At 50.7% G+C, this 24930-nt stretch overlaps 20 protein-coding genes across 20 annotated transcripts; 11 read left to right on the forward strand and 9 right to left on the reverse strand.

The window, feature by feature from the left end:
- Positions 1–17: 17 nt before the first annotated feature.
- Positions 18–2654, reverse strand: KL911_004842 (uncharacterized protein; the record flags this gene model as incomplete). The annotated part of the gene is made up of 1 exon (XM_043200178.1): positions 18–2654. The coding sequence occupies one exon, from the start codon at positions 2652–2654 to the stop codon at positions 18–20; it is 2637 nt and encodes an 878-aa protein (XP_043052462.1).
- A 272-nt stretch (positions 2655–2926) lies between these two features.
- Positions 2927–3787, forward strand: KL911_004843 (uncharacterized protein; the record flags this gene model as incomplete). The annotated part of the gene is made up of 1 exon (XM_043200179.1): positions 2927–3787. The coding sequence occupies one exon, from the start codon at positions 2927–2929 to the stop codon at positions 3785–3787; it is 861 nt and encodes a 286-aa protein (XP_043052463.1).
- Positions 3788–3836: 49 nt separating this feature from the next.
- KL911_004844 (uncharacterized protein) lies at positions 3837–4697 on the reverse strand (the record flags this gene model as incomplete). Its single annotated transcript, XM_043200180.1, has 1 exon — positions 3837–4697. The coding sequence occupies one exon, from the start codon at positions 4695–4697 to the stop codon at positions 3837–3839; it is 861 nt and encodes a 286-aa protein (XP_043052464.1).
- Positions 4698–4992: 295 nt separating this feature from the next.
- Positions 4993–5560, forward strand: KL911_004845 (uncharacterized protein; the record flags this gene model as incomplete). The annotated part of the gene is made up of 2 exons (XM_043200181.1): positions 4993–5469; positions 5537–5560. The coding sequence occupies 2 exons, from the start codon at positions 4993–4995 to the stop codon at positions 5558–5560; spliced, it is 501 nt and encodes a 166-aa protein (XP_043052465.1).
- Positions 5561–5633: 73 nt separating this feature from the next.
- KL911_004846 (uncharacterized protein) lies at positions 5634–6380 on the reverse strand (the record flags this gene model as incomplete). Its single annotated transcript, XM_043200182.1, has 1 exon — positions 5634–6380. The coding sequence occupies one exon, from the start codon at positions 6378–6380 to the stop codon at positions 5634–5636; it is 747 nt and encodes a 248-aa protein (XP_043052466.1).
- An 83-nt stretch (positions 6381–6463) lies between these two features.
- On the forward strand, positions 6464–6742 carry KL911_004847 (uncharacterized protein; the record flags this gene model as incomplete). The annotated part of the gene is made up of 1 exon (XM_043200183.1): positions 6464–6742. The coding sequence occupies one exon, from the start codon at positions 6464–6466 to the stop codon at positions 6740–6742; it is 279 nt and encodes a 92-aa protein (XP_043052467.1).
- Positions 6743–6803: 61 nt separating this feature from the next.
- Positions 6804–7661, reverse strand: KL911_004848 (uncharacterized protein; the record flags this gene model as incomplete). Its single annotated transcript, XM_043200184.1, has 1 exon — positions 6804–7661. The coding sequence occupies one exon, from the start codon at positions 7659–7661 to the stop codon at positions 6804–6806; it is 858 nt and encodes a 285-aa protein (XP_043052468.1).
- An 80-nt stretch (positions 7662–7741) lies between these two features.
- On the reverse strand, positions 7742–8836 carry KL911_004849 (uncharacterized protein; the record flags this gene model as incomplete). Its single annotated transcript, XM_043200185.1, has 1 exon — positions 7742–8836. The coding sequence occupies one exon, from the start codon at positions 8834–8836 to the stop codon at positions 7742–7744; it is 1095 nt and encodes a 364-aa protein (XP_043052469.1).
- Positions 8837–9227: 391 nt separating this feature from the next.
- Positions 9228–10883, reverse strand: KL911_004850 (uncharacterized protein; the record flags this gene model as incomplete). Its single annotated transcript, XM_043200187.1, has 1 exon — positions 9228–10883. One exon carries the CDS (start codon positions 10881–10883, stop codon positions 9228–9230), a length of 1656 nt encoding a protein of 551 aa, XP_043052470.1.
- Positions 10884–10961: 78 nt separating this feature from the next.
- Positions 10962–11825, reverse strand: KL911_004851 (uncharacterized protein; the record flags this gene model as incomplete). Its single annotated transcript, XM_043200188.1, has 1 exon — positions 10962–11825. The coding sequence occupies one exon, from the start codon at positions 11823–11825 to the stop codon at positions 10962–10964; it is 864 nt and encodes a 287-aa protein (XP_043052471.1).
- Positions 11826–11887: 62 nt separating this feature from the next.
- KL911_004852 (uncharacterized protein) lies at positions 11888–12178 on the forward strand (the record flags this gene model as incomplete). Its single annotated transcript, XM_043200189.1, has 1 exon — positions 11888–12178. The coding sequence occupies one exon, from the start codon at positions 11888–11890 to the stop codon at positions 12176–12178; it is 291 nt and encodes a 96-aa protein (XP_043052472.1).
- An 85-nt stretch (positions 12179–12263) lies between these two features.
- KL911_004853 (uncharacterized protein) lies at positions 12264–13131 on the forward strand (the record flags this gene model as incomplete). Its single annotated transcript, XM_043200190.1, has 2 exons — positions 12264–13036; positions 13101–13131. 2 exons carry the CDS (start codon positions 12264–12266, stop codon positions 13129–13131), a joined length of 804 nt encoding a protein of 267 aa, XP_043052473.1.
- Positions 13132–13184: 53 nt separating this feature from the next.
- KL911_004854 (uncharacterized protein) lies at positions 13185–13816 on the forward strand (the record flags this gene model as incomplete). The annotated part of the gene is made up of 2 exons (XM_043200191.1): positions 13185–13696; positions 13789–13816. 2 exons carry the CDS (start codon positions 13185–13187, stop codon positions 13814–13816), a joined length of 540 nt encoding a protein of 179 aa, XP_043052474.1.
- Positions 13817–13879: 63 nt separating this feature from the next.
- On the reverse strand, positions 13880–15346 carry KL911_004855 (uncharacterized protein; the record flags this gene model as incomplete). The annotated part of the gene is made up of 1 exon (XM_043200192.1): positions 13880–15346. One exon carries the CDS (start codon positions 15344–15346, stop codon positions 13880–13882), a length of 1467 nt encoding a protein of 488 aa, XP_043052475.1.
- Positions 15347–15416: 70 nt separating this feature from the next.
- KL911_004856 (uncharacterized protein) lies at positions 15417–15768 on the forward strand (the record flags this gene model as incomplete). The annotated part of the gene is made up of 2 exons (XM_043200193.1): positions 15417–15428; positions 15568–15768. The coding sequence occupies 2 exons, from the start codon at positions 15417–15419 to the stop codon at positions 15766–15768; spliced, it is 213 nt and encodes a 70-aa protein (XP_043052476.1).
- A 37-nt stretch (positions 15769–15805) lies between these two features.
- Positions 15806–17503, forward strand: KL911_004857 (uncharacterized protein; the record flags this gene model as incomplete). The annotated part of the gene is made up of 1 exon (XM_043200194.1): positions 15806–17503. The coding sequence occupies one exon, from the start codon at positions 15806–15808 to the stop codon at positions 17501–17503; it is 1698 nt and encodes a 565-aa protein (XP_043052477.1).
- A 51-nt stretch (positions 17504–17554) lies between these two features.
- KL911_004858 (uncharacterized protein) lies at positions 17555–18919 on the reverse strand (the record flags this gene model as incomplete). The annotated part of the gene is made up of 1 exon (XM_043200195.1): positions 17555–18919. The coding sequence occupies one exon, from the start codon at positions 18917–18919 to the stop codon at positions 17555–17557; it is 1365 nt and encodes a 454-aa protein (XP_043052478.1).
- Positions 18920–19096: 177 nt separating this feature from the next.
- KL911_004859 (uncharacterized protein) lies at positions 19097–20392 on the forward strand (the record flags this gene model as incomplete). The annotated part of the gene is made up of 1 exon (XM_043200196.1): positions 19097–20392. The coding sequence occupies one exon, from the start codon at positions 19097–19099 to the stop codon at positions 20390–20392; it is 1296 nt and encodes a 431-aa protein (XP_043052479.1).
- A 155-nt stretch (positions 20393–20547) lies between these two features.
- KL911_004860 (uncharacterized protein) lies at positions 20548–22350 on the forward strand (the record flags this gene model as incomplete). The annotated part of the gene is made up of 1 exon (XM_043200198.1): positions 20548–22350. One exon carries the CDS (start codon positions 20548–20550, stop codon positions 22348–22350), a length of 1803 nt encoding a protein of 600 aa, XP_043052480.1.
- Positions 22351–23108: 758 nt separating this feature from the next.
- On the forward strand, positions 23109–24899 carry KL911_004861 (uncharacterized protein; the record flags this gene model as incomplete). Its single annotated transcript, XM_043200199.1, has 1 exon — positions 23109–24899. The coding sequence occupies one exon, from the start codon at positions 23109–23111 to the stop codon at positions 24897–24899; it is 1791 nt and encodes a 596-aa protein (XP_043052481.1).
- Between the last annotated feature and the right edge of the window lie 31 nt (positions 24900–24930).

A 24930-nucleotide genomic window follows, 5' to 3' on the forward strand; every position in this document is an offset into this window, starting at 1 on the left:
TTGTATATTAAGCATTGTTACAATCTATAGAAACAATCTATCTGGGCCCGATTAGATTGCAGATTCGAGGTAACAATATCGTTGATTTCGTTTGCGTACTTTGTGTTTTTTCTGGAGAATCTATCAGAGACGCTGATTAGCTTGTCCAAATTAATTTGCTCCTTGATCCCAGATTGGTTTAGGTGCTGAAATAACTCCACTAGGAAGCGCAGGTCAACACTGATTTGAAGGAGACCGCTCGAGTTAAATTGTTGAATACTTTTGAGGCTCTCAATCAATTTGAAAATAAAGTAGTTTATCAGGTCAAGCTCAATTCTCATAATATAGTTTTTGTTCGCATTGTGGCCAAGCAGTCTTGATTTCACCAGTATTATCAAGTTAATCGGCTGCAAAATGAATTTCGAAACAAAAATTTGCCTGGCGGAGAACTGGAACCAATCGACGCTCTTCACTCCGTTGAAAATGGTTTCCTCTAACTCCTTTTTGTAAGTGCTCATGTAGTCGTCATAAATTCTGGTTTCGTATTTCTCGATCTTGCCGTAGACGTCGACACTGGATGTGGAGTACTTGGTACCGAAGTTGGTATCAAAAATCTTTAAGATTCGAGGCAGAAGACGCAACTTCATCAAAGACAAGTTACTGAGAATAGCAGGGTAGTAGAAATCTCGGTCTTTGGCGCCATCTGCGTTGGCTATGATACATTCCAGCTGATTATCAACGATGATATCAAGAGACGTGATAAATTGCTTTTCAACATTAGCCAATAATTCCGACTCAGGTTCGTAAATCAGGCTGCGCAGCTTTGGGATGAATATCTGATAAAAGTTCATGATATAATCAGCGCTTTTCGTACAACCATCAAATGTGTTACTCGCTGTCCAATCTTCTGTATGCTTCAGCCGCTTGGTATCTTTAATCAGAACACACAAGACACCGTTGACGAGATTGCAGTTGATTGTTCTCAATGTAGACACAAACTTGCCATATTCGAGAGAAGTCTTATTTTTCAGCTTGTCGATGGTCTCTTCGAACTCTCGTTGGAATACGATACAGTTATTAAGAGTCGTCAAAACAGATGAATGAGGCGGGATAAATCCATACGAATCCAAGGACGCGAGATCTTTCGAAGGTCGCTCAACCGTTGCAGAAGGGGTTGATTTCGTGCTGAGCTCTGCACTGGTAGCATCGAAGATAAATCGGAGCTGGCTACACAGCTTTTCTGTGAGCACCTGTAGATACTCTTCGAACTTCTTTATTTGATAATCTTCAAGCTTCAAATGCTGGCGGGAATGAGGATTCTTAATAGGTAATTCATGTTGAAGATCGTCGCGAGTGAAAAAGTCAATCATGGTTGCAAACTTGTAGAATCTATTGGTGATTATCTCTTCAGTCAGCTCACTCACATAGGCTCCTAAGAAGCCCCAGAGGTTTGCAACCAGAGGGGGGTCTGCAATGTCGGCGTCAGATCCATGCTCTGCAATCAAGTAGTGCGTATGCTTTAACGCAGCGATGGAGATTTCGTAGCTATCTTCACTATTGTAAGCACGAGTAAGGTTTTCACGAGCTTTGAGAAAACGCGAGAGTTGAACTCCAGCGAGATCTCCGTCAATGCTTTCCTGGATATAATTGTACTCTAGGTTCAGAAAGTAAGGAATTGGGTTCTCGCTGACCCCAAGTTCTAATAATTTCTTGATTATCGAAACGAAGGAAGATTCAGACTGCGCACTCAATGAGCCAATATTCTCAATGTGCACATTTCCCAATTTTTCCCATAGCTGCTTTTTGTACTCTGAGATGATGTCCTCCACCTCAGCCCATATTCTGTCTAGAACAGGGTTATTTTTCTCATCGTTCTTGGTTGAGTTCAGATACACTCTTTTTCCTGCCATGTACTCATTGGAAATAGAATCAAAGTCTCCCGTAGCCACTAATTTTGTGAGTTTTTTGGGAAGGTCTAAAAGCACGCTGTTACTGGATATCAGCGACAAAAAGCTCTCGATTTCAGAAGCTCTCTCCATACCGTCAAAGACGGGATTCAGCATCATTGTCGACGACGTGTTAGCTTTCGCTATGGACTCGCTCAGGGCGGTTATGTTAGCAGAAAGATTGCTCATGGAGTATTCGCTGTAGACCTCATCAAGCAGCTTTTTATTATCGATGGCCTTTTGAAAATTCTCTCCAATGAGTTGCTGCAATCTAGGTTTTTCGGCTTCGAGGCTTCTCTCCAAATGTTCGACGCTCTTCTGTAACTCTTTGTACGTCTTCTCTCTGTGTATGGTTGTCAGAAACAGGCGCGCATTAAACGATTTTGAGTCCACCAGGAACTTCAGCTTCTTAGGGTCCCTTGTATCATCAATCACATCTTTGTCAATAAGTTCATCCAGGATGGATTCATGAAATCCTAGTGGATCGGTCATATTGTAGGCCGAACGTCGTTTTTCTGCTGCCGGCTCGTCAGGCTGATCAGTAAGGAACTTGTTGAGCTGTTCCTTGGGGATTTTTTTAGTGATCTCGTCAAGATTGTCATTCTCATCCAGCACAATTGGATTCGAGGTAAGCGACGCAGTCGAGTACTCAGACGGCTCCAGAGTACGCAGTTGGTAGAAGTCCAAAAGTGTCTTTTCGTCGACCACTTCCATGCGTTCGGTGTCCATGGGGAAGAAAATAAACAGTCAAATAAATTTCGTCGCGTCGATTAGCCAGAGCAATATTGGGGCATCTACAAAGAGCCTGCTCAGTAGGTCCTGCATGCTTAACATCTAAGCAGGACAGACCAGCCTGCAAAGGGGTTCTGGCCCACTCTGCTATGTCTGCTATTCTTCGTCCTCGGCTTTCCGCACGTGGTCAATTTCCCCATTCGGAAACCAAATATTAAATTATCCAGCATTTTTGCTACCTGGAGCAAATACTTGCTGATCTTTATACCATGGCTACACAGAAATCGGCATCGCTCGATGCTCCTCTCGAAATGAACAAACCGAGCACAATTACATCAACGCCCATTCTCCCTGACCTGGCTGAGCCGGTGACGAATTTGCAGATGGACTACTTGCTCTACAAGAAATCGGTGCTCACTAAGGCACTGTTCAAATCCAAAGCTGTTGTGTCTCTGCTAATTGGCGCATTTGCGGGACTGTTTTATCGCAAATTCGGACCTTACTGTACTCCGTACAACTTCAGGAACGGAACTCTCGAGGGCATACTCAGTATCTTCCACTCTCCATTTTTTGTCCAAGACGCGTTCTATCTTGTCTTGTCGACGGCCATGATTTTCTCTGCCACTCTTGTTGCCGCATGGCTCCAGACAAATTTCCTGAGGGACGCGGCAGAGGAAGTGCCCAAGCACATGGAGCAGTACTTTGGGCTGGACCTGGAAGAGTATGCGAGAAGTGCTGTCAAGTCAAAGCTGAGAAAGGTTCCGGCAGACGTCAAGCAGAAGGTGAAATTTATGGAAAAACACTCGTTGGTGGTCCAATATCGCGAGACCCCAATCGCATTTATAGTGCAGCAGAAGGAGTCAGAATCCAGCTTCAAGATCACCGGTTTTGCGGTGAGACGGGTCTATATCAAGTCCGGAATCCTGGCAGACCTGCTCGACTGGGCCAAAAAACAAGTGGGTCCCAAACAATCGTCTTCGGTCACCGTCTACTCGTTTGAGACGTTCGATATTGACATTCTTAGAGGAAGCGGCTTCAAGCTGCTGAGAAGGGAGCCGTTAGACTCCTTCGTTCTGGGAACACTGTTTGGGATCACGCGCGACACATACATCTACGAAGGAAGCAGCTAAGCTCGGCTTCTTATATCTCGCTGTATATTTCTTCGTTCTCTATAATACATTAATGACCGGCTTGGGCAGCTGAGCCTTCCTGTAGGTGGAAAACGTCGTGGAGCTCGTCGTCCTCGAACTCGTTAGCTATCTCTATCTCGCGAAGAAGACCGGTCTTCACGTCATAAATAAAACCCAATATCTCAAGACCACTGTGTTTCGACGCAGTCACGAAGCTGGGGTGTTTGCGGATTTCGCTGATGGAATTGGCAATGTTGAGCTCACTGAGCTTGGTGCATTTCTCGAATGGGTCCTCGATGCTCTTCAAAGTGGCCAGGTTCTTGGCACGGATCTGTCTGATAGGCGCCAGCCAGTTGTCCAGCACTCCGCCGATTTTCTTGGACGACAGAGCCGCCCAGACTCCGCCACAGTCGGTATGGCCACAGACAATGATCCGCTTCACCTTCAGCACGTCAATGGCAAACTGCAGCGCAGACATGGACGAGAAATCCTGGTAAGAAATCAGGTTGGCGATGTTGCGGAGGGTGAACACCTCGCCGGGAACGCAGCCCAGAGTGGTGCATTCATTCACTCGGGAGTCAGAACACCCAACCCAAAGGGTGTGCGGAGACTGGCCCTGGCCGGACTTCTCCAGCACTGCTGGCATCGTCTCCTGAAGACGTTTCATTGCAGAGCGGTTGGCCTGCAAAATGTCGTTCACGTTGCTCTCCCTGCCAAGTTGGAAAGGCGACTCCGAACTCACAGAGACCGAAGACTGGGAACTGAGAGACGGCGACGTGCTAATCGACGACGTCTTGTCGAGGTCGACCTCGGATTCTGCAGCGCCGGTCTGCTTGTGCTCGTGGTGGTGGTGCCGCGGCTCGACACCCTCTTGCTCGTGCTCGTACCTGATAACGTTGTTGATGCCCATTCTGGTGGAAAAAGTGTGTAGTCTTCTTGGTAGGAGAGCAGATCTGAGCATCTACACCCTGCGGACGGGCCGCTTAACTTTATATACCGTGGGACTCCAACGTTCGCTTTCCCGGCTGCTATTGTTTGATCAAGAGCCGCAACGCAAAATTAATGATGACATCAGGTTTTTACAATTACTGTTAATGCAACAGCGAACATTTTTTAGATGCACACCGAGTGATGTAAATAAAAAGTTTTTTCAGCTCATCAGGCTGTGCTCTCGAACCCAGGCTTGTTGAGTCATCTGTTGGGCAATGAAAGCCGCACTTCGCCAGAAGATCAAAGCGCGACTCGCGCAGGTGGGCCAGCCGGAACTGCTGGCTCAGTCGCAGCGAGTTCTCGCCAAGCTCACGGCGTTGCCCCAGTACCAGAACGCCCAGACAATCGCGCTCTACATGTCGATGGACAACTCCGAGATAAAGACGGATCTGCTGGTCAGAGATGCTCTTGAACGCGGCAAGCGTGTTTACCTGCCCCGTATCACCCAACTGGCAAAGTTCCAGGACTACCAGCGACACAGAAAACAGAAAACCTGCTTGCATTTTCTACAAGTAGAACTAAGCGATCTCGAGAAAATGAAGCCGCAGGGAAAGTACCAATTGCGAGAGCCTGAGTTCCACTTTGCGGGCGAAAAAGCAGTGAACGACCTCCTGCTTACTAATTCCCGGCTGGACCTCATGGTCATGCCGGGACTCGCATTCACGCCAAACTGCGACCGGCTCGGACACGGCGTCGGCTTCTATGACGACTTCATCAAAAGATATCATGAGAAATACAGCGAAAAACCATACCTGCTAGGAATTGGGCTCAGGGAACAGCTAGAGCAGACGCTGCCCTTGGAGGCCCATGACGAAAAGCTCGATTGTGTGATTCTGGGAGACGGCCAGAGCTTCAGCTAAAACAGGCCAAAGAACCACTTGGTGCGCTCGGGAACAAACTTCGCGTTTGCCTTGACCAGCGTTCTTTTACCCGTCCCCGAGAGCATAATGCCTCGGACCTCGACCTCTCCGTTCTCGACGGGGCCAACCTTGGACTTGATGACCACGAAGCTGTCGACCAGCGTCGGAAATTTATAGTTTAACGTCAGGCTTTTCGTGTGGACCTTTGCCGGGTTTTCCAGCCCATTTTGTAGCATGCAGTGTTTTTTCAGCGTCTCGTCGATGACCAGCGAGATAATGCCACCATGGACCAGAAAAGGGTATCCACACAGTTTCTTTCCGAGGTGGATGACACTGACAGACTCCCCGGTCTCCTGGTTGTGGAACGTGATTGGCGCAATCGCAATGGATCCAGGCATGTTGAGTCTCTGATGGATGCCATCCTTAACTGTGTCCAGCTGGTTCCACGCGCGCATAGCCACATAATTCGGATCTTTGGACAGCTCTGCGACGATCGGCACCTGCCTCAGCTTATTCTCTAGTTCCCGCTGGTATTTCTCCGTCTCCTGCGGCGTCGTTGGCAGTGGGGTAGTGATGAACTGGTCCACAACCTCCTGGGCGGAGTACCTGTAAGACAGGCCCAAACCTGCGGCAAAGGCAAGCACATACAGGGGCACGTACGAGCGCTTGCGCGGTGCAGCTGTCTGTGAGTACGATCTGATAATCTGTCTGCCAATTGGCACGAATACTCTGGCCCTAAACATGACGGGGAAGAAGGTACAATTTGGAAGAAACACAGGACGATCGACGCAAACTTAAGTTGGAAAATTTTACAAGGCAAGCTACAATGTCGTTCCTAGGATTCGGAGGAGGAGCTCCCCAGATCTCTTCTGAGCAGAAAATTCAGGCCGCAGAGGCCGAGCTGGACATGGTCACCACTATGTTCAACCAGCTCGTCGACTCGTGCCACAAAAAGTGTTTTGACAGAAACTATGCCGAAGGAGACTTGACCAAGAACGAGAGCCTGTGCATCGACAGATGCGTCGCCAAGTACTTCGATGCCAACGTCAAGGTCGGCGAGAGCATGCAAGCGTTGGGCAAGAGCGGAAACCTGAACAGGAAATAAACCAATCGTGTGTATATACAGATTACCTATTATATCGTCAATCTAGCTAATGCAAGTGGCACTAGAGTCCTAATGCCTTGAACAGTCTCAGACGACATCCCTCGAGTGTGTTGAGCTTGGGACGCACGTCCAGATAAAATGCCGGATCTCCTTCCTTTGCTGGCGGAGTGCTGTAGAAATCGATCACATAGTCCACTCTTTTCCCGCACCGGTCCACGATCCAATCGTGTCTGTCGAACGGCAAGTCTGCGCCAAAAATAAGGTTGCGGATCCGCGCACGAGGAGTGATCTTCTTCGAGTCTCCCTTGAAGGAGGTTAGCTGGACTCCGCCGCACTTCTCGCCTCCCTGGCCGTTTTCCCACATCAGAATATACGCCCATGCACGCTCGTTCACCATGTTATGGATCGGAACGATGGTTTTCATGTCTCCCGCGTCTGGGTTCCAATCTTTGCGTCTCATGGCGTTGAAGAACTGTTTCTGCGACGGGTAGATCCAGTTCGACTTTGCGCCTGTCCGTGGGATGGACGAGACCTCGCGCTCCTCCGGAAGGTCCACGTCCACGACGATCGGCTTAGGCGAGTCCAGGTCGTCCGAGGAGCACGTTTTGTCTTGCTCCACGGCCTCTGGGGCAAACGTCGTTTTTCCCGCGGTAAGCCACGTTTTGCGCGCATCGTGGTCAACGGGACACGTTTCGGACAAGTTGCCGGCCGTCTGTGGATGTCCTGGCGGTTTTATGCTCTCGGACGGCGCGATCTGGGCTGGAACCGATGGTGCCCATAGCAGTCGCGCGAAGAACGACTGCGGGGCCGCCGGTTCCTGAGATGGGGCCTGTCTGGCGCGCTGCGTCTGCTTGGCCTTCGAAAGCCACTTCTCGCGGGCCGTGTGGTCCACAGGGCACTTTGGCTGGTCCTGGCTCATGAATGATGACTATTTGAAATTTTATTGGAGCAAAATGGTGTCAGGAGTGTGGATACAGATGAAATACATACATTCACTAACTACATAAACAAGTTCCAGAATCCACGTTTCTCCAGAGCCACCTCGTCAGAGGCAGTCGAGACGTAGTCCGAGGCGTTGGCATACGAGCTGCTGCTCAACTGGTAGTATGGGACGTACGAAGCCCGCACCGACGAGGTGGTACTGTTGGAGTAGAGGGCCGGAGTAGAGTAGCTCGAGCTCGAGGAAGTCACGGGCGTGCTCGAGCCGATCTGGTCAGTGACCCACGTTGTCACGTAGGAGGTCGAGACGGCGGTCTCGAGGCACGACTCGGTCGTCAGCACCGTCAAGGTGGAGCCGGCAGAGTTGGTGATAGGGATGGTGGCAGTGACAGAAAGGGTCAGAGTGGACGTCAAGTACAGGGTGCTGACCAAAGCCGAGTTTGGCGAAGCGCTTGACGAGGCGCCGCAGCCGGCGGTGACCGTCTCCGTGACCGTCACGGTAGCAGGGGTAGCAGAGGCAGCTGGTGCAGAGGTTTCTGGAGTGGAGCCAGAGGGGCCGCTGGAGGCTCTCTCGGCCACGGTGGTTGCCTGGGCGGCGACCGACGAAGGAGAGGCCTCGGGACTGGAGGTGGACAAGCTGCCTTGCGTGACTGTCACGAAGACCGTGGAAGTTTTGGTCGACGTGGTGGTCATTTCCTTGCCGTTGGACTGGTACGTTGAGACCACAACGTCTTCTCTTGCCTCAGACGAGACGCTGACCGGTGCAGAAGCAGGGGTCGTGGCTGCTGCGGCGCTCGAGCTGGAGCATGGGACGGTGACGGTGATGGTGACACCCTCGCTGACGGTGGTGTAAGTGGTGTAGTCAGTTGGGGCAGCGGAGCTGCTGGCCACGCTGACAGCGTTGTAGAAAGCGGCGAGGGAGGAGGAGGCGGTGGCCACAGGCGAGTAGGCGCTGTTGGACGTGCCTGCCAAGCACAGAGTGCAAGGTTCCACGATAGTCACTGTCGAGCCAGCTGTAACAGTGGTGTAGGTGGTCAGAGGGGTGGAAGAGTTGTCATATCTCTTGCCGAGGTTGAAGAACCCGGCAACGGGAAGGGCCTCGACTTGGGTAGCGGAGAGAGCCAAACAGGTGCAAAGGAGCGACAGGAAGTTCATTTGGGAAGCACTGCGATTTCGTGTTCAACGGATGTATAAAGGAGTGACTGGTTGAGGAAATCGAGAGCACTGAAGCTAGGAATAATCAATTGGTCAGTATCGCTGTGTATTTGTTGTAAACATTTCAGCAAGAGCCACTGCCTCTTTTTTATAACACGGTGATTTTGGAATGTAAGCGTTACGAAGGAGTAAACTTGCAACCGCGACTGCTATGCATGGAAATAATAAAAAATGACAATTGAAATTTTTAGATCAATGTTAGAAAACGCGTCTCGCCCGTAAATCTCTGCCTCTTCCGCGCGGGCTTATGAGGACAAACAATGCATCATCGACCTAAAACAATGTTTTGGGAGTGGTCCGACACCGTGTCTACCACAGCGCTCTATACGTGCTACAGATCGGGATCTGGCGTGAGGCCAAGATGCTGTCCAGTGAGGAACTGCATCTCTCCGATTTGTTCTGGAAAATACTCCTGCTTGACACGTCCGTCCTTGTAGTCCGGATTGTACTTGTACCCTTTCGAGTAGCCAATCTCTTTCATGAGCTTAGTCGGCGCATTGCGCAGATGAAGCGGAATGGATGCTGACGCAAATTCCGGCTCAGAGTCGAGTCTGGCGTTCAGCTCGTTCCAGGCTCTGTATATTTCCACCGATTTCGGTGCTCGTGCTAGTTTCACCGCGCAATGCGCCAGTGCCAAATCTGCCTCGGGAAGCCCAACAAATTGCACCGCCTGGTACGTCGCTATGGCGAACGGCAGGCACGTGTCGTCAAGCACACCGACGTCTTCGCTTGCTATACGTATCATTCTCCGGGCTATGAAAAGCGGATTCTCGCCCCCTTTGAGCATTCGGCCCAGGTAATACATAGCAGCGTCGGCGTTGGATCCTCTGACGGACTTATGAAACGCAGATATGGTGTCATAGTGCGCGTCGCCTACGCGGTCGTAAACCATGTGCGTACGTTTTAAAACGTCCCTCAGCTGCTCAGCATCGACCTCTATCACATGTTTGCCCGGCTCCAAACTGTAGTTCGTCATAAAATGCGAGTCTGCCAGCTCCAGCAGGTTCAAGGCACTCCGTGAGTCTCCATCTGCTATATTGCAGATATAGCCAATTGCCTCTTTGTTAAATCGCAGAATTGGGACATTATGAACCAGCTTGCGCGTCTTGTTGGTCACCAGGAGCGCTTTGGACACGATCCTGTGGAGCTCGTCGGAGGTGAGTTTGTTGAGCACAAAAACCTTGCAGCGCGACAAAAGAGCGCTGTTCAGCTGGAAGCTCGGGTTCTCTGTCGTTGCGCCCACAAGCGTGATCGTCCCCTTCTCAACGTGCGGCAGAAAAATGTCCTGCTGTGCCTTGTTGAACCGATGGATTTCGTCAATAAATACTATGGTGTGTCTTTTCGTCAGCTTGTCCTCGTTGCGTGCTTCTTCGAAAACACGTTTGCAATCGTTGATCCCGTTGGACGTCGCGCTCAGCTCGATGAATCGCGATTTCGTGGCGTGCGAGATGATTCGTGCCAGCGTCGTCTTGCCGGTGCCTGGAGATCCCCATAGGATAAGCGACGGCACGCGATCGTTCTGGATAAACCCTCGCAGGATGCCGCCCTCGCCGACCAAATGTTCCTGTCCAACGTAGTCTTCGAGGCTGGAGGGCCGAAGACGCTCCGCCAGTGGCAGTTTAGCCTGCGCCTTCAGAAGACGTAGCTCGTCAGCAGGAGCGGTTTTCCGCGCCTTGGGCTCCGGGTCAACGATCTCAATTGATGTGTTTACTTCTTGGTCCGACGACAACGACTGGCTGTCTGAGAAAGTCCGTTTCTCTCTGTTTCCATATTTATAGGAGGACTTTTTGGCAGACTTGGTGCCCGTCAGCAGCGAGGAGACTGATTTGGCAGGCTGTGATGTTGGCTCGGGGGCGGTCTCTGTGGGCGCGGCTGGAGCGGAGGGTGGCGGAGCACTTTCGGACTGTTCTGTGCAGGTATCAAGATGTCTGTTAATGAGCGCGATGTCGACCTTTTTCAGACAGACGGGGCAGTTTATCATACGCATACGCGAAATAGATAATAGAATTATTTGATCTGCTTGAAAAAATAAAATCTATGTTGGATACAAACCGGGCTGCATCAGTCATAATTCATCCTTGACATTTTTGGCGCTCTTGGACTTCTCGGCCCTGCTTTTTTTGAAATCCCGAAAACTCTTGTATAGACCCTTCTTCAGGCCTCTCAAGAAAGCTCCCCGTGTACTGGTCTCCCCATCCTCTGCGACTCCATAGTTGCCCAGGAATTTCGCGATGGCCGTTCTTTCAGTGGGACCTTCGTACCGGTGGAATGAGCCATGGCGGTCGATCACCACGATCTGCGGTAACTGTTTGAGGTCTATCAGTTTCTCAACCTCTGATCTGATCTGATCAGTCACTGTCAGATAACCGAACTCCAGCGATCCGAGGAAATCGATGGCCAGTGCCTTGAACATGGGCGAGATTGACGTTTTGCTGGTCAGCAGAAGAACCCGCGGTTTGTCCTCGGGTGCCACGAAGCTGGCGAACTTACCAGCATTGACTCTCTTCACGTAGTTCTTCACACGGCCTTTCACGAACTCCGTGAGCTTGCTGGCGACCCGCTCTCCACGGTAGATCTCGGAGCTGTGGCCGTTTTTTCTGGTGATCTTACCGGTCCATTTTGGCGGTCTGAACACTAAGACCGTTGGGAAACCCTCGATTCTGTACTCGTTGCACAGCTGCTTGTTTTCTGGCGAGTCGCAGTTGACTGCAGCATACTGTGCCACGTCAGAGCTGGCTTGTGCTGCCTTAATGTACTGGCTCTTGAACTGCTGACAGTATCCGCACCAAGGAGCATAGAACTCGACAACAGAGGTGTGGTTTGTTTTGTAGACAACGTCGTCAAACGAGTCGGGCGTCAGCTCGTAGATGTGTTTTGAATTAGCATAAAAAGCGTGGGCCAGCGACACCAAAAAGAATAGCACCAGCATGGATTGTGTTTCGAAAACTCTACCAAATACTTCGGCGGAAAAACTTAAAATTATTCATCAAAATGATCACCAAGTTCTTTTCCAAGATTGTGGTCAAATTCAATCCGTTTGGGCCAGAGGCCAAATGCGCGCGCTCATTTATTGGCCTTATTTCGTCTCAGGTCCGCCAAACATGCCAGGTCGACCTCGAGGTGCTGCCGAGAGCAAGCACCACACCTCCGCTTCTCAAAGTGACGTTCAAAGATAACACCTCGATGGAGGGCAATCCGGCCGAGCAGACGCTGGAGGATATAAGGCAGATGCTCGACAGACACTCCAGACAACTACAATTCAAAGAGGACGCAAACAAATAGAGCTTATGCTGGCATGCTGTGCAGTGTCTCGCACTGCTCTGTGATTTTTTCAGCTAAATAATTTTCAGTTTTGTATATACACTTTATGATCAGATCATCCGTACTAAGACTAGGAAGACGCTTCCTCAGTTCAAAGACTGCTGTGATAACGACTCCTATTTTCTACGTCAATGCCAAGCCCCATATCGGACACTACTACTCAATGACTCTTGCCGACGTTTACAACAGATGGCTGAAACTGAGTGGAGAAGCAACTTTTTTCACGACGGGCACGGACGAACATGGCCTCAAAGTCCAAACGGCAGCTGCCGCTGCTGGGATGGATCCAAAAACCTTTTGTGACGGACTCTCCCAAAAATTCAGAGAGCTGGCTTCGGTAGGAAACATACAGTACGATAGATTCGTTAGAACCACAGATCCCGACCATCTAGAGGCCGTGCAATTTTTCTGGAAAACCCTGGAGAAGAACGGACACATATACAAGGGCAAACACTGTGGGTGGTACTCTGTTTCCGACGAGTGCTTCTACACAGACTCGGAGATCGAGGAGGTGGATGGGAAGATGGTCGCTAGGGAGACAGGCGCAACTGTTGTGTACGAGACTGAGGAAAACTACTTCTTCCGCTTGCGCGAACACCAGCAGCGGCTCATCCAGTTCCTGGAAGACAACCCTACATTCGTGCAACCGGCCCTCTACTACCAAACGCTGCTTCGTGACCTGAAGTCACGTGACCTCGACGACCTGAGCATCTCGCGGCCTAGTTCGCGGGTGAGCTGGGGCATCAGCGTGCCTGACGATCCGTCTCAGAAGATGTACGTTTGGTTTGATGCTTTGGTCAACTACTTGACCTGTATTGGGTACCCTTCTCAGGTGCCACAGGAGCCGTCGTTTGTGCATCTGGTTGGAAAGGAGATCGTTAAGTTCCATTGTATTCACTGGCCGAGCTTTCTGATGGCCTGTGGGCTCCCGCTTCCACGTGGCGTTTTTGTTCACGGCCATTGGCTCATGGATGGGCGCAAGATGAGCAAGAGCCGGGGCAATGTTGCCGATCCTATGGAAATCTCTGAAAAATACGAGGTTGACGCGCTGCGTCTCTTTATGATGCGGAATTCTGTGCTGGACTCAGACTGCGACTACTCCGAGAGCAAGCTCAATGCCACGCGAAACGAGTTTATTGACAAGTTCTGCAACCTGCTGACTCGGTCTCTGTCCAGAAAATTCAGCATCTCACGCGCTCTTGCGAAGGTCGAGACACGCGGACTTCCGAGCCTGCTTCACGAGGCCGGGGAGGAGTTCTCAGCTGATTTGCGCTCTCTCTATGAACAGGTGGACGAGTTGCCGGATATTGTTGATTCCCACCTCAGAAAACTCGAACTGCACAGGGCTGTCCTTGCTATCTGGCAGCTGCTTCCTCGCATCAATGGACTGTTTGACAAATTCGAGCCGTGGAAACTTAAAGGGCCTGAAAACGAGCTCAAACAGGACTTGGTGATTTTCAGCGCGCTTGACTCGCTGCGGTGTCTGCTGATCCTGTTGCAGCCTGTTGTTCCTGACTACACCAAGATGCTGCTCGACAAACTACAGGTCGAGCCTTCCAAGCGAACTATAGACATGGCGGGCATCGCGAGAGACACTAGGTACGCCACATCCGCTACTTTTTCCAAGGGAGAGAAGGTCCCGCTGCAAAAAATCAGATTAGACTAGACGGCTATTTTAATGGTCTCGCATTGCAGGGTGTCCAGATCCAGCACTGCCACCTGGCCTGTCTCGCAGAAATCGGGCACCGCGACGATCCGCACGCGTATTGGGGCGTCTCTTGCGCAGTGCAGTGTCATCTCGGCTGTCTCGAATTTCGGCTGGTTGCCGACGAAGTATACATGGGGAGTCTCGTCCAAGGTGAACGGGTCGTCAACGTCATACGGATAGCATGTGAGCGTGTCTGGCGCTGTGGGGACGACGTTCTGCCAGTGCATCGTTGCTTCCAGAAGCTTCAGTCTGGACTCGTTGACGATCTCGTTCCTGACGGGTGAGTCCATGCCACTGCCCTCTCCGTTGAGGTCCACTTGTATGTTAGGAATGAAATACTTGAACATATCGTTGATATTTTCTCCCGACGTGCCCAGCAGTCGCACACCGTCGATTTCGAGCCAGACAGGATTAGTTGAGCGCACGAAATTGGCGTACGAGCCGGCCTTGGCGAAAAACGACGGGTGCAGAGGCTGTTTGGGAAGACTCACCTCGCAGGGGTCCGAGTCGCCCGGCATGACGGTCACGGGGACAGAGCTCAGCAGCTCGCAGATGTAGGCGTCCAGCTGCTTGATTGCGTCCGCGTCGTAGTTGGACTTGTTGAGCTCTCTGTATTTATCTTTCTCCAGAACCACCTGGTCGGCCGACTCGACGCATCTGATCGAGTTGCCCGCCAGGACGACCTGCGTGATCGATCTCAGAAATTGTATCGTTTCAGGAGACGAGTCCAGCTCTCCCATAAGGTATTCCTTGAGCACTTCGAGCGCACCCAGACTGCTCTGGTTATTGATATGAAGCCCAGAAACCAGCAGCACCTTGTTGCCCGCAGAATGCACCGGACGCGGCACTTGAGGCCCAGGCTCCGGGTACACCACGTCCACCACGGTGAAAATGCCGGCCTCGACCTCCATGCCTAAAACACCAACCACCGCGCCGGTGACGAGCAAGATCTTATCGAGGATCTCGCCGTCCAGAACCATTCGCCCAGACTCGTCTTCGAGCATCACCTGGTCGTTCTGCGGATCAGAGTACGCGGTCGCCCGGAGCTGGTCCAGTTTGCTGAGCTCCGCAGACTCCTGCACGTCGTTTGCCCCGTACACGTTGTTGCTCACCTCCTCGAGAATGTTGGGCTTGAACTTCATGTCCATGAAAACGGTCCCGATGGTGTAGCAGGGCGTCATGTTCTTGATGTCGAGTATTTTGTTCACATACACCACGCCCGTGTTGTTTATCGTCTCCTGTTTCCACTTGGCATTGGCACGCTTGAGACAACGCGACTTGAGCTTTTTCACGCGCTGACTGTAAATCTTGTTGAACTGGTTGGCGTATGACCGCGTGCCGGGAGCAAGGCGGTATGTGTCGGACTTGCTGAAGTGCTCGGGGACCGCGGATTCGTGGCGAAGAATGCGGTCAGACGTCATGGTGTTCATACGCGTGGTACGGTGCAAGGATGAAAAAATTATTTATCGAATCGCACTCGCTGTGGTGCAAATGGGGTGTAAAGTATGGACGAGCACAGTAACCGTTTCGTCGACGATTCGAGTGGTAGTTTAGAGCCTAGCAGTGTCGTGGGCAGCGTAATTCGGTAGCATCGCGCCGTTTCAGATGCTGACTTCCGAACCCTGTAAATCGACTCAATTAGCCGTCTGGCTTGCGTGCCGGAGCCGAGCAAACTGAATATACCAGCTTTCACAACTGTAGTGCCTTTAGCTGCGACCTGTGTACACCGCAGCCAGCAGGCCCAGCTTATGTCGACAGGGTCCCGAACCTTATCTGTGGTGGTGTACAGATGCACGGGCGCCCGAATTTGGCTGGGTGCGAGGAGGACCAATGGACACCATAACAAAAATCACAAAGGAGTTAATTCCATAAACTGCACAATGGAGAGACTCGACCTAGCCACCTACAGCAAGGAGATCAAGCAGAACTACGACCGGCTCATCTCCGGTGAGTTGTCCTATGTCATTTACACCACCCAGAAAGACTCATCTCTCAAACCTACCGTCCAAGGCGACGGAGACATCAACGAGTTTGTGACCGAGTTTGAAGAGGGCGCAGTCCAATTCGGTTACATTCGTGTCAATCCGTATGGGTCTGACGTCCAAAAGATCTTACTGGTCGGCTGGTGTCCAGACTCTGCCCCTTTGAAGAGCAAAGTCTCGTTTTCAAATAACGTGGCCGAGGTCGGCAGGATCTTGCACTACCACGTGCAGGTGACTGCTAGAGATCCGGATGACCTGGACGTCGACGACCTGCTGAAAACAGTGAGCAACGCGTCTGGTGCTAGATACTCCATCCAGTCGCTGCCACAGTCTTCTGCTCCTAAAACCACCAGGCCTGCGCCAAAGCCTGCCCCTAAACCTGCCAAAACAGAAGAGCCAGCTCCTCCTAAGCCCTCTAGAAGCATTCCGCCAAAACCGGCAACAGCTCCGGCTCCAGCTAAACCTGCTGAACAAGATGACGAATGGGGCGGAGAAGAAGAGATTCAGGAGAGAGACTTCAGCAAAAAGCCATTAGAGACTCTTCCTTCTGCATACAAGCCAACAAAGGTCGACATTGAGACATTGAGAAAGGGTCCGTCACAAACGACCAGCTCGCAACCCGCCACTGTTTCATTGAGTCTCGGAGACGGTCGCCTGTCTTCGCTGCCGAAACCAAAGGTGACGAACTCTGTCGCTTCCAAATTCCAGGAAGTTGTTCAGCCTTCCTTTGGCTCTAAACCTTCCTTTGGTGCTCCCCCAAAGAGAGACGAGCATGTCTCGTCGGGCTTGAACCGCAACTTTGGAGCCACTAACGGCAAGACCCCTGCTCAAATCTGGGCCGAAAAGAAAGGACAGTTCAAGGATGTCGAGACCGATTCGAAGCCTGTGAACGCTGAGCCTGAAGAAGAGATCAATGTGCACGTCAACGATGTCAAGGCCAAGCTCGAGGCCTTGAAGACCGAGGAGGAGCCAAATCAGGCATTTCCTCCTCCACCAGTGAGATCCTCGTTCCCACCTCCTCCAGTTAGAACTGTTCCGAAGGAGGAAGAAAAGGAGGAAGAAGAGAACGAATCTGAGCCAGAAGAAGAGAAGGAGCTCGAGCCTGCTCCTGCCTTTGCTTCTGCTCCTGCCCCTGCTCCTCCTACTGGACCACGTCCGGCCGCTTCTGCTGCTCCGTCAGCAGCTCCGACGGCAGTTGCAGAGTACGATTACGAGGCAGCTGAGGATAACGAGATCGGGTTTGCAGAGGGTGAGACTATCGTGGACATCAAATTTGTCGACGAGGACTGGTGGCTCGGAACCAATGCTGCTGGCAAAAGCGGTCTCTTCCCTGCCACATACGTTGTCCTGAACGAGAAAAAAGACGACGAAGAACCAGCTGCTGAGGAGGTCCCAGAATCAAAGTCAGAACCCGAAGCTTCCAAGGGACTGACTGCCGTTGCAGAGTACGACTACGACGCTACTGAGGACAACGAAATTAGTTTCAAAGAGCAGGATATCATCACAGAAATCGAGCAGGTCGACGAAGACTGGTGGCTGGGTTCCTGCAATGGCGAGAGAGGATTGTTCCCTGCGAACTACGTTAAGCTACAATAGTGCGAAGAAGGATATTAGCAAGTTGTATAAATAACATCTAGAATTGGTAGTTCACTCCAACTTTTTCTTGAAGAGCATTCCCCAGAGATACAGCGCCGGAGCTCCGGCAGCTGTTCTCCTAAGCCCGCGCCGTGCAACAATGCCCTCGTGGGCATTGAGAGACCTCACGTAGACCGGTATTTTGATCCAGTCGAGCTGGTTCAAATTTGCACACATCAACGTGCGCTTATCATCGTATGGTAGCGGTTCCAGCTTGTCTGTCAAAGGAAGCTCTGCCAGAGGGCCGACGTCCATCCTATGTGCGAAAACCTCGAGAGATTCAGCAGCTTTTCCGGCGTCAAAGTCGACCTCTGTTGGTTTTGTATCTTTGAGTGTTTCGGGTCCTGCCCTCGAGTCTATCGAAGACTCCTCTTTATCGCCCTGATCCTCGGCAGACAGCTCCTGGAGTGTGTTTTCAACGATCTCCTGAGTTGCTTCGGCTAATGGATCCTCGTGGTCTCTTTTTAGGGCGTGATGCTGGGCTTTGTTGTCCTCCAGCCGCTCCTGTAGGGTCTTCCATGCACGCCCATGGTTGAACTCCGGCAGGAGCGATTTCCTGATCGCGCTTTTGACTGTTCCAAATGCACTTGCCACTAAGATCACCGGCAGAACCAGCGGAAGAAGCATTATCATGACTCCAATGGCGATATTGCGGGTCCGTTGAAGATGATCAACTTCTGCCCTGTATTTCAGTTCCGGATGGTACACTGTGGCCTTCAGGTCTACGATTCGAGCCGGGTACTCTTTGCCCAGCACCTTGGCTGACGGTAACCCGTCCACGTACTCAATTTCCAGGTTTTCCCAAAATTCGAACGGATTGTAGTTGGAGATGTACGAGGTGGCAAAGCTGACAAGTCTGTCGTTGCGCACATTGGCAAGAAGTATCCTGACTTTGAACAAAGCCAGCCCTTTGAAATACTTGCTTTCCTTGTCTGCCATCGCGGGAAGCAGATCGGACTTGTAAATGAACAAGTCCCTTCCTGACTGTCCAACGAGTCTGCTACCAAGAAAATTCATCGCCCTGTCCAGAATCCGAGAGGTTCTAAAGAATCTTACTCCAAGATGTGGAGAGGCGAATGTGCTGAAGACCACAGGCTCAATGCTGTCAAAAAACCCAATCTCATACAATTCTCCGATACAGTATCTCGCAATCAGCCCCCCTAAACTGTATCCCACCACGCTAATCTTCTTGACTTCCACGTTCTCGTCGCTCCTCAAAGTTTCAATTGTATCAAATATATCTTTGATTACTCTGTCTCCGTTCACTTTGATGCCGTCGTAGGTTTTGAACGACCCGAAAGACGAGGGCTTTAAATAGTGGATCCGGTCTTCGGAAGATTGCAAACACTCCTGGAGAACCTGTTCCACCATGTCCATGTGGCTGGAAACTCCCCACAGACTATATTGTTAGCATCGGCGCCTCCTCCGAGCCAACTTACCCGTGGATCAGAACGACTAGATGGCCCCCTTTTGCCATCTTTAGTATAGGAAATAAATATCGAACCGCTGCAAAAAAACTGCGACGCGTCGATATTTTTTTTCCTATCGTTGACAATGTTTAGTGCTCCCGGAAAGGCCTTTGTGGCCGGAGGCTATCTAGTTCTGGACCCCAAATACAAAGCCTTCGTGATAGCCCTGTCCTCCAGAATGTACGCCCATGCTCATGTGGAGAACGGGACGGGAGAACACATCGAAGTGCGCGTCAAGTCCCCCCAGTTCGCTGAGGGAGAATGGTGCTACAAGATAGATCTTTCCAGACTGGATCGCGCTGAGGAGATACATGGCCGCGGCAATCCCTTTGTGAAGTCGACAATTGACGTTGTCTTGCTGTACCTGGCTCCAAAACAGACTAAGCGTATCACGGTCACCATCTTCTCTGACCCAGAGTACCACTCGCAAAAAGACTCTACGCCGAAAACCTCAAAAAACGGACTCAAAACCCTATACTTCCACTCGCAGCCGATACACAAAGTGGCGAAGACGGGACTGGGATCGAGCGCGGGTCTGGTTGCGTGCTTGACGACGGCTCTGCTCTCGTGTTTCAGCGAAAACTTTGACGTGAAAAGTGAAACCACACTCAACAGGATCCACAACCTCGCTCAGGTTGCTCATTGCCACGCCCAGGGGAAAATTGGCTCAGGATTCGACGTGGCCGCTGCAACGTTCGGCTCGATTGTGTACCGCAGATTCGATCCGCAGCTGGTGAACAGGGTGATAGAGTCCTGGAAAAATGAGGACCTGGTGCAATTGGTCGACAACACAGACTGGAAGATAGAACACACAAAGTGCTGCCTGCCTCCAGGAATAAAATTGCTCATGGGAGACATTGTGGGGGGTTCGGAAACCCCAAAGTTGGTCTCCAAGGTTCTGGAATGGAGGAAAAAGGAGCCCGAGAGATCGCTTGAGACGTGGACGCATTTGAACTCGAGCAACATGCGGCTCGTCGAGTCGCTCGAAAAGCTACAAGACTTCAGCAAAAGCCAGCCAGAGACCTACAAATTGTCGCTCCGAAGTCTGGTGGAAGGCAACAAAAGCGGCTTCAGCGACGTCGTCTCGAGTATACAAGGAATTCGCCGGTACCTGAAAATCATGACTCTGGAAAGCGGCGCGGAGATTGAGCCAGACCAGCAGACAGAACTGCTAGACTACTGCATGTCGCTAAACGGTGTTTTGGGCGGAGTAGTGCCCGGTGCTGGGGGCTACGACGCGGTGTGCTTGCTGGTGGCCGAGGAGGCCATTCGGGATGTGGTGGAACGTACAAAAGACCTCTCTGTGACGTGGTTGAACCTGCACGAGCAAGAAACAGGCATCCGCGAGGAAGACGTCTCGAGCTTTATCGGTTTTTTATAGATTAAGAAACGTAATTGGCACACCTCGCACCTGCCACAAATTTGTGCGGGACCCTTGCCCGCACCGCGAAGCCTCATCACGTAATGAAGCAAGTATAGTTAGTAAGTTAAAATACAAGGGCACCAGAATAGAGGGTTTGTGTTGTACCTTTGGCTATGTTGTCAACTGATCCAGCAGTGAGCATTCCGGACTTTTCTTCTTCCAATAGAAACCCTGAACAGTATGAGCTCAGCAGGTACCTTCCCCCTTATCGATCGTTATTGAACCCGAACCGAACTTTTGACTATCGTAGTCACAAGTATGTGGAGGGGTCCGTGGAATTTAAGTTCAGCAGTCTTTTTGCTAGAAAGAAGAAGCCCGAATCGAATATCAAGATGAAGTACCGGTCGCTGCTGACCCCGTTATCGAATACGAGGAAGCGTATCATGGATGCGGCTTCTGACACCCTGTCAGTGAAATCTCTGAGGTCTTCGCTTTCCGTTGCCAGCTTGAGGAAGTCTCCCAACCTGAGTGCCCAGCATCTGATGGATCTTCCGGATGAGATTCTGACAGCGATTGTCTCGTATCTCAGAGACGACCAGAAATCGCTGGTATATCTGCTCTATGTGAACAAGCGGCTGAATATGAGTGTCAAGCCTGTGCTCTACGAAAACCCGTACGTCTCCTCCACGTACAGGCTAGCTCAGCTGGTCCACACTATCAATAATAGCAAAGAACTGGCCCTCATGGTCAAGACCATTGACCTGTCGACAATAAATCCTGGCTTAGAGTTGGAGGAATATGCGTTCCGGTTGTATGACATATTCGCAGAGCAGGGTGACAATACAATGCCTATTGCCTCCAGCAGCAAAGACATACTTGCTGGCTGGAGAGACTGGAGATATAGAAACCACCCATTGTACGGGCTGCAGCGCACCCTCACGGGACAGGCTCACCGCTCATCGCGGAGCTCTCGACCGGAGATGAAAGATCGCAAAATGTCAGCTTCTTCGAATTCGACCACAGGCTCTCTATTCTCCAACAACGACGATTCCGAAACAGATTCGTCGCGCACACTGTCCGCTTCCCCAATCAGAACCAAAAGGAAAAAGCAAACTTTCAGGAACTCTTTGAAGCAAGTCTTCAAGAGTACGTCCTCGGCAACAGTCACAAACTTCGATATTTCAGACATGTACAGCGACCTCAAACTGACAAAATCTACAACTCCCAAGTTCCCTCCTAAAGTCAGTGACCTTGACTTCCTGACGCAGCCCGATCCTCTGGTTGTTGGCAAGAGCACACAACCATACTCGACGCCTCATCCGCTTCAGAACAGATTTTTGAGCCAGTATTGCTACTCCAAAGATATCCCAATTGGATACTTGTTGCACATTTTTCAGGAATGTGAGAATCTCGTTCACGTGGACCTCACGGGTGTCTCCTGCAGTAATGACTTCGAGATGAAAGATTACGAATACTTCAATTGGCAGACGTCCAAAGGCAAAATCAGGCAACTGCCTGTAATTGGCTACCGTTCTTTGTTGCTCGACACGGAGGAAGATGAGCGCAAGAGGAAAGAAGAAAGTGCCATGTTATCTCGATTCAAGACAGAAAAGCCAATATTCTGGTCCGACACGCAGCGTGAGATAGACTGGGAGAACACGGACTGTGTGCAGCTTGAATTTGACGATATCTGGAAACAACTGAATAAGCTGAAGAATTTGCGTACTATCAAACTTCGTTCTATCTGCTGGCTTGAGAAGTCTGTGATCAGGAAAATGGTGACTGATTCGCAATCCATAACCCACTTGGAGTACATCGATTGTACTGATTCTGGAATGAGAAAATCGTTAGAGTGGGCCAAACGGCGGACTGTCAAACAGTGGAAACGTTTCTTTCGTTACGAGGATGCGCCTCGTGCACCCCAGGTAGCGAGCCGGGGCTACAGTTTCGAGAATATTGGCCACGAGTATTACTGATGTATATTAGCGCATTTTACGCTGCTAGATTTTATTATGCTGCAATATTAATATCTTCAGTAAATTTGGATTGAACCCTGAATTCGAAGATATTGATTTTTACATATTCCACTTCCATCTATTTTCTCACCAACCTTCTAGACCTAAGCGGTAACCACGATCTTTGTTTTATGGTTTGCGCACGATCTCCTAGTCTCGTCAACATGTGACGACTAAAAAATCGGGGTATCGGAACCAGCAAACATACTGCAAAATGCAAATCTCATGATGTACTGCCCTAATGCACCACAAAAATAGTGCTATTCACTGGCCCCGCGACGGAAGTCATTTGCCACCGAAGCTTTGTAGATGACTTGGCGACTACTAGGAAAATGTATGTTTTCGGGCAATGTGATGCTGAATGTGCTCATTTTTTGTAGACACTGACAAGCTTAATTCCGATGCGTTTATATCCCTAGCGGTGTTTTGTTCTCTCATTTTCTTTTGTCGTTTGTGCTACCAATTCCGATTTTGCTACCAAACAAAAAAAAAAAATTATTTCGCTTCGTGCTACCGTCTGCTACCAAGCGAACGAACCCGTTAAAACACCTTGGGATCTAAAGTGGGAAAACAGGCCGGAGAAGCCAGATTTGTCACTCAAGTTTCCAATAGGGACCATTTTAAGCTTCTTTCCGAACACTTTTACTACCCTATTTTACCCGAAACCCTGCTACCATTCAAAGCCATCTTTCAGTGTACATATACTCAACGCCCTGAAAATGGACAGAAGACTCCCATTTCCAAATTACAACGGCTACCAGAGACCATATGTGTCGGCTGGCGAGCCCAATACTGGCCAGCCACTTCCGTCGTTGTCGACGCTTGGGTCTTTGCCCACCGTGTCAACAGCGCCGACCGCGTCTACAACGGGGATTCCGGAGGAATCGCGATCGCCCAAACAAATCCCATTGGCACAGACACATCAAGACCATCTCATGTCCATAAACAAACACGTGATGAAAACCTTATTGCAGTCAAAATCCGGGGATGGATTACCTCCACAAACGCCTCCCGAAAAGCCCAATCTTGGGCGGAGCCGCCAGGACGGGCCGCTCGAAATCCCCCGATTCATTCCATTCCCGGGCTATCCCATCATACCTCCGGGCTACGTGCCGGTGATGATGTCTCCGCAAGGTTTTCTGGTACCGATGCAATTTTCGCAGACCCCTGTCAAAGACGACGAAAAAAACAACGAAAATTTTACGACCCCAGAGCACCACAGTCCTCGCCCCGCGAAGGTGAGCAGGATTGCGCAGCTGATCAACTCCCCAACTTCCGAGCCGCAGCAGCTCTATGGTGTTGGAAATGCGGGTCCAATGGCTTTTCCAGGCAGCGCAACTTTGAACTCCAAGGACAAATTGGCTGCCTTCCAGCTATGCCTGGTTTCGCAGGAGTATTTTTCAGGATTGGGGCCGCGGCTGTCGCAGAAAGAACAGAAGCTGGTTGATGGGCTGAAGGCATTTGAGCCCGAAGTCACAGGCCATGATATTGAAAAAGTGCGTCAAGAGTACGCAAATCAGCTGAACCTTGTATCCAACACGAAAACCATCGAAAAGCCATTTTCAAAACGCAGCCATCGGGTGAATAAGATACTGCTGGGGCTAGAGCGTGACATGGCGGAAAAACGCGACTACGAAGTACTTCGATTACAGCTATACAAAGACTACCGGAGAAAACAGATTATAGACGAATACGTTGGTCAGACGATGGAGATCTACAGCGCGTTGTGCCGCGATTACACCACGCGGCTGAGCAAGCTAAAAAAGTTCCTGCTACAACAGAAACAGCTGTTGGAACGAGAAGATGCTGAGTTCTTCAACGTTGCTACCGCAGACTCGGAGCGGCTCTGGCGAAGCACGCTTTCAGCTTCAGCAACAGAGCCTCAAGAGACTGCTCCACCGCCTAAAAAGAAGCAGAAAGTGGAGCTGGAGCAACAGAAACTGTCGGACAACGACAGCTACTCGTCGTCGGCCTCTGTTTCAGGGCTGCGCTCGTCGTCGAGAATCAGCAAGCAGTCGAAAGAGGACGCAAGACACAAGAAACGGCCACATCCAGTCAGCAAAGAGCCTGTGCTGGACGCGATGGCCCCCATATCCACAGAGGAGCAGTTCCAGATGGTCACCAATCCAAACTCCAGAACGTACGAGACACATGTGATTGGTAGCTCGGACCCGTCCATCGCAGGCCAGAGCGATCTAAACGAATTGGCCGAGCACTTCAAAACGGAGTCTACGCTGGCTGCTGTCATCAAGCGGAAAGAAGAAGAGGCGAAGGGCAAAAAGAAGAATAAGGTGCTACGAGACCTAATTATGGCACACGAGTCTCAACAGGCGAAAAACAGAGGAAATGGAGGCCAACGGTCATCGACGGCAGAATTGCTGAGCGTGCACGAGAGTGACACGGACATGTGGAACATAAACTACTCTCTCGCACTGGTGCGAGAATACAAGCTACCTCTGGGCCTGACGCAGGAGGAGATTGACGACGATCTGGCTGAGCTGGGTATCTGACGGTGTATGGAATAGAAGGGAAAAACCCAGC

Source organism: Ogataea haglerorum (genome assembly GCF_019207285.1).
Source record: "Ogataea haglerorum isolate 81-453-3 chromosome Unknown 81-453-3_NODE_16_length_219348_cov_95.707317, whole genome shotgun sequence".
NCBI classification, from domain to species: domain Eukaryota; kingdom Fungi; phylum Ascomycota; class Pichiomycetes; order Pichiales; family Pichiaceae; genus Ogataea; species Ogataea haglerorum.